At 43.1% G+C, this 5993-nt stretch overlaps 1 protein-coding gene across 1 annotated transcript; it reads left to right on the top strand.

Annotated features, from left to right (window-relative positions):
* The first annotated feature begins 1255 nt into the window (after nucleotides 1–1255).
* LOC147894192 (dihydroorotate dehydrogenase (DUF3598)) lies at nucleotides 1256–5682 on the top strand. The gene is made up of 5 exons (XM_087385079.1): nucleotides 1256–1978; nucleotides 2955–3461; nucleotides 3829–3918; nucleotides 4245–4381; nucleotides 4492–5682. The coding sequence occupies exons 1-5, from the start codon at nucleotides 1469–1471 to the stop codon at nucleotides 4931–4933; spliced, it is 1686 nt and encodes a 561-aa protein (XP_087241205.1). The 5' UTR covers nucleotides 1256–1468; the 3' UTR covers nucleotides 4934–5682.
* Nucleotides 5683–5993: the final 311 nt, after the last annotated feature.

The raw sequence follows: 5993 nt of genomic DNA, 5'->3' as shown, positions 1-5993 counted from the left end.
CATCCTCGCATTCCACTAACAACATGCTCAAGTGTTGATCCACTAGCTTTTCTTTCACAGCCTCTAGCAATGCTTCTGGGGAGGGATGGTGGATGGGAGTATTTACGTTGCCATGCTACCAGAAGGCGGATGGTCATTGGGGTACCAAATGATAGTGCTATAGTGGAGAATTGGATCCTCCTTTGTGAATCTCCACTTATAAATGTTTGAAAAACGTTCATTCGGTTGGATGTTTAAAACTTCCTTTTATGGAGATCATCCCAAGTGTTAACCTCCAGACTAAAATTGTTTAATAGCCCTACGTACCAAAAAAATCGTTTGCTTGCCCAAGAAAGGGTTTAGGAAAAGACAGCTTAGATTAGCATCTAGCTAGCCATCTAAAATTTCAAATTGGTTAATAGGAAACTCCCTTTTCCCCCTCCCCCTGCCCCGCTCCCCTCCCTCTCCGTGCCCCCAACCTGCCCGAACATGGATTCAAGAGCGCTTGCTATACTAGGCAGTAGTGCCCACATGCACTTTGCACTCTTGTTTTTGGCCTGCCCGGGAGGAAAGGCTATAGTGACGAGTCCGTTTTGTTTTCATAAAGATGACAAAATTTCTATTTTTGCCTTGTTTGCGTGTCAATATAGCATTTGATTGTTTCTCCCCCTTTCTCTCTCTCTCTCTTCTTCTTCTTCTTGCTTGCTATTTTTGTCCCCATTTTTTTCTCCCCCTTTCTCTCTCTCTCTCTTCTTCTTCTTATTGCTTGCTATTTTTGTCCTCCCCCTCTCTCTCTCTCTCTCTCTCTCTCTCTCTCTCTCTTCTTCTTCTTCTTCTTCTCTCTCTCAGCTTCCAGGGCAGGCCCCTTTTTGAATGTATTCAACTTATTCAAGTAGTACGGCATACTTATTCAAGTAGTACGACATAAGTAGTTTCTCATCTCATTTGAGAAGCATCTTTAATCTCATGTGCATGCCCACCCATGTGAGAACAAAGTTGGGCGGGCTACACATCAGGAAAGAAAAACAATTTCGCACGATAAAGACGTGATCTGATTAATTTCGCAAGGTGAAGACGTTATCTGATTCGGTCATGTTCATGATGGCGCCGGGATTGCGCATGGTGGCGCCGGCTTCTCATGGTGGCGCTGTCTTGTAGAGGATCCAATAATATTGACCCACGTGGCAGCCAAGTGGGTCTACTCGAGTGCAACCACCTAGGCCTCTTAATCCTTAGTTTGGCAATTGATGGCTTTTTGATGAGGGTTGATGTGCGTACTCTCACCCTCCGGCTTCTGATTCTGAAAGCAAGAAGAAGAATTGCAGAAGACTTGGAGGTTTCCGCCATAGCCACAACTTCGTAGAGAGTTATCGCAGCTACAGAAGGCGAGAGACGTAAACCTTGCAGCACAAAAGTATGGGATGCAGCACTCTTGTCGCCCCCAGGAACTTGCAGCTTAACTTTGATTTATACGCTTCATTCTGATACAATGGTATCCCTATCGCCATCCTCATCCCCTTTGGGCGATCTGTCTGCTCCCCCTTCGCTCAAGACCTGCAAGCCAGCTGTTCCTTCCTCTCTTTTCTCCTCTCAAATTTTCACCGCTAAACAGTTTAATTGTTTTCGGCCCTTCTCACTTTCGAGCTTACACTTCAATGGAAACGGGGGAATCGCCACCGTATATCCAGTTACCCGTGTGTACGCAGCAAAGGGTGGAGGTAATAGGAAAATTAAAGGTACTGGGAAGCCTACTACTGGGAAAAAGCAAAGTCCTTGGAAGGATGATTCGACTGTCTCTACAATATCCGGCAATATAGGTCGGAAACCAAGCGGTGGAGGCCGTCGAGAGTCGTCTGCAAAGGGAATCATTAGGGAGAGGAAAACTGAAGACAGGCGAGCATCTGACGACGACTCAAATGTCGAGAAGCGAACAACGTTGACATCCAGTCTAGTTTCTGCAGCTATGCCTGTGGAGACAGAGGTGGTGCTACAGGCGCAGGTAAAATTTTGTTCTACACTTTAGAGAGGCGAATGCATGTACTCCTCTTATTTCAGCGCTTTTTCGGCACCAAATTCTAATAAAATCATTTCTAAAAAGTAGGTATCTGCATTGCAAAATAGCACTTCTATATTATTTGGTTGCAAGTGGTCATCCTTGCAACTGGTATGCTGCTGAGATTTGTAACGTAAGAGGGATATCATGGGCTTTGCTTGTCTCCTTTTGTAAATGTTCTACATAACTTAACAAAAAAAATCCCATACAAGATTAAAAGACTGGAAATTAGGATTATTCCAAATGTCATTGTTATCTTTGTCTCCATAAGAGGAGCAATGGCAAATTAAATGCTGTCTGCTTAACAGTCGTCTGCACTTAGCAAAAGAAAGTTGCAAGGTCTCCTGACCGTGGTGGAAAAATATTTCAACATCATTTGATGAGCCAGGTCCTAAATGTAGCAATGGGGCTTATGGTTTTTCCCCTTGCAGCACATTCCATGCACTATATTTTGGCAGCATATAATAAACTTTCAGCTGTTTCAACCTCTGTCAGGTAGTGCTTAAGAAAGATGAACAGCCTGTATCTGTTGTGATACTTTAATCATTATTGAGTCTGCCAGCACGTTTGGAAAAGTGTTCAGAACTAGACTTTGGAATCTTTCTCCATGTTTCTTTGTACCGAGAATATCACCGATAGGCTCGCCCTGGGTCCATTTTTTTGATGAGTGTCAAGACTCCGGTTTCCAGACATAATTCAGAATATTGTAAGAGTTGTGGGTGAATGGTAATGTAGTAAAGCAGTATATTTATTGGCGACATATGAGCAAATTTTGTTGATCTATTTGGCTTTTTTCTTACGCCAAATCATGGCCTGCCGCTTCAATCAGTTTCTGCAACACTTCTGTGATGGAGCGCTCATTTATCTTTCATACAAATCAGACAGCCATGGGGCAGTAGTAATGTCCCTTTTGTTTTTGCAGGAGCCTTCTACAACTCCATCATGGAAGACATTTGCCAGCAGCCTCTGTGGGGTATGGAGGGGGGTTGGTGCGGCCTTTTCTCCAATAACTGCTGAGATGGAGCCCATTGCACTTGGAGATGAGAATGAAATGTTGTATGATAGCCGCATTTGCAGTACAGTTGAAGAAGTGCAAGGGACAAGTGGCAGCAATATCCAAAGAAAGACCATCTGGGCTGTTGGAAATCCTTATGGTGAGCAAGGAAAAAAGCAACTTGAGGTACAGAATGAGTTTGCCGATGAAGGCACATATGGGGAAGGGGGAGACATGAACAAAGAAAGGAATGATGAGGGATCCCATGACACTGTGGATCATATATTACTGAGCAATAATCTTGGAATTGAAGTCCTTTCCTCTGGCAAACAAGAAAGAAAGATAACTTCAGATCTAGATAGTAATGATTTGAGTTATGACACCGCGATGGAAGAGGATGCTATGGAAATGGAACCTGGCCTTATTTTTTTTGAGGTGTGAGCATCTTCTCAGCTGCTCTGTACATTTGTTTTTACCATGAAATCAGTTTGCTGGTGGCACCTGCAATGTTGTTGGGTGGGCGAGAAAGAAATTCAGATTTAAGAATTAGCATCAACAATTCTTCACAAGAAATTCCTTGTACTTTTATAAGGATACCTGATTCCGGCATACCGAAAGATTACTTCTTGCCTGCAATTCAATATTGTGTCCACATGCCTTCTATGTATTGCCTCTTTTAAAATATGTACCTGGCCTGGTCAGCAGGTGGATGAACTGCATTAGAAATTTAAATATATTTGTTCAGATCCGTAAAGTTCATGCCTACATTGAGAGTTTTAATCCTGTGCATTCTGAATTGTAGGATGGATCATATTCAAGGGGGCCTTTACAACTATTTACAGGAGATACCGGCTTATATGATCTTGCTTCACCTACTTACAAGATTGAGCAAGTATGGTATTTGCATGGTGTATGCTAGATTCTCTGTTTACTCCATAACTTTTGAGCATGGTTAAAATAGAGATTCTAGGCGTTTTGTAGTATATGAGGCAAAAGTTTCCCTGCAAGAGTGTTGACTGCAACATGCTATTTTTCCAATATTAAAAAGCTGAGCATCAGTTCCTTTCATGGCTCTGAGGTCCTTACTGCATCTCATCATATGAGAGGTGTCAACCTTGAATTTTTATTATCTGGCAGTGTTCAACTGGTTTAATCTTTCAGAGTTATTTTGCTGTTGGTGGCTCGCTTGCTAAACTAATTGTGAATGTGGCTTTGCAGTCTCTTGTCAGAGGGGGGCATACAAGGCTTCGCTTGGTGCACACTCTTTCTGTGGAGGAGGGTGAGGCAATTCAATTGCTTCGTGTGGCTGTTTATGAAGAAGAGTGGGTGGGACCAAGCAGTGTGAAGTCTATCAGGTTGAAATCCTCTACATTTTAGATATTAATCTTTCGGTGTGAATTTTGAGCCAGCATCGCCCTATGGATGGGGATTTAAGTTGTGTATTGCATGTGTCTGTGAATTGCAGTGAAACTGGGGGGCATGACATGAAGCTATTTTCGCAGCGCAAAAGAACATTGCCAAAAGAGTTGGTTGGTTCATGGAAGGTGTTCGAAGTTAGTGCCACATGTATCCTACCTGAAGAATCTGCTGCTGAGGTATCCACCGAGAGGCCTCCATATGTGTACTTGAATATGGAGACACTTAAGCGTCGCCTTTTGCCGGAGATATCTGTGCATTTTGTCGACGAGGACATCTTGGACATGCAAGATGTTACTGTCATGTGGATTCCAGGCGGTGTTACAGCATATCTGGAGGTAAAAGAGGATGGACTACTGACTATCGGGGTTGGATGGTACAAAGATGGAGTCAATCTTGTCATGGAGAGAGATTATAGTTCAAATGGCAAGCTTTATGAGGTCCGCACAAAATCGGAAGTCAAGGGAGGATGGGCAGGTGGGCGCATGTAATAATTTTGTGAGCTTTCAATTTCCTGTCACTCTCAGGTATCAGTATCCTCACCTGGGAACTTAAGCCCTACCATTGTTGCAAATTTGAATCCTGCTTGGGAAGGTTGATGGTATTGCAGGCTTCTAACAGCTAATCTTGTTCCTAAGTAGTGGAGCCACCCCAAGAACAGGCATTCTGATTGGCCGTTCCAAAAGGTGGAAGCCATATAACTTGAAATTTCCAGCCAGGGTAAACTGTGATCCTCATTCTGCTATGCTCAGGGGAACCTGATTCCATAACTGTACTCCTAAATCAAGTTTCAGCTGAGGTAAGGGAAGTGTTGTTATACAAAATCATTGACATGGGCCAGTGCCCACGTGTAAATGAAAGTAGGGAGGCTACCACAAAGTTGTCAATTGTAAGATTTCAATTGATGACAGTTCTTATGCATTTACAACTACTTCTCCAGTACCCTTCGTAATTTAGAGGGAATTTTAATTTGGGCAGGAACAGTTTGGCCTAAATTTGGGCCTCATGATGTTATTGACAATTTGACACTTGAAGGGGATACCTGTAGCACCATATATGTACTCAATGCAACACCCAAATTTCGTAAGTTCTCTCTAGCTTCACTTGCCTCACAAGTCCCCATAAATTCCCTTTGCCTTGCCTTCCTGCGACTCTCTCTGCTGAACTGCCCCGTTGGACCCTTAGTAGATGTTAGTGACTGCTTATGTCCTCACTCCCTTGTGAGCAAGGATGGAATGGAATAAGAGTTCTGTGTGCAAAAGTGATTTTTCAGCTTCTTGGGTGCTAAGCTACAACTTTTCTACGCTTACATTCAAAGCTTGTTGGATTTTATAGACGTAAGGAGGGAACATTGACATAAACACCAACATGGTCCCTACAAAGCACTACACTTTCACTTGATAGGAATGCCAAGACTAAGCTACATATACGTCACAAGGCCATTCAAATGTTTCAAGCCTTAATTGCCGCTCATATTTTGCCCACAGCTAGAATCCACAATGCTTTTCATGTGTCCTTCCTTCAGCCACACCGTGTACATTTCAAAAGCTG

The sequence above is a fragment of the Dipteris shenzhenensis genome, chromosome 14 (genome assembly GCF_047967505.1).
Source record: "Dipteris shenzhenensis isolate YYH24624 ecotype China chromosome 14, Dip_SZ_1.0, whole genome shotgun sequence".
In the NCBI taxonomy this organism is placed as follows: domain Eukaryota; kingdom Viridiplantae; phylum Streptophyta; class Polypodiopsida; order Gleicheniales; family Dipteridaceae; genus Dipteris; species Dipteris shenzhenensis.
Note: the sequence above shows the minus strand (reverse complement) of the source record. Positions and strands in the feature narration are given on the sequence as shown.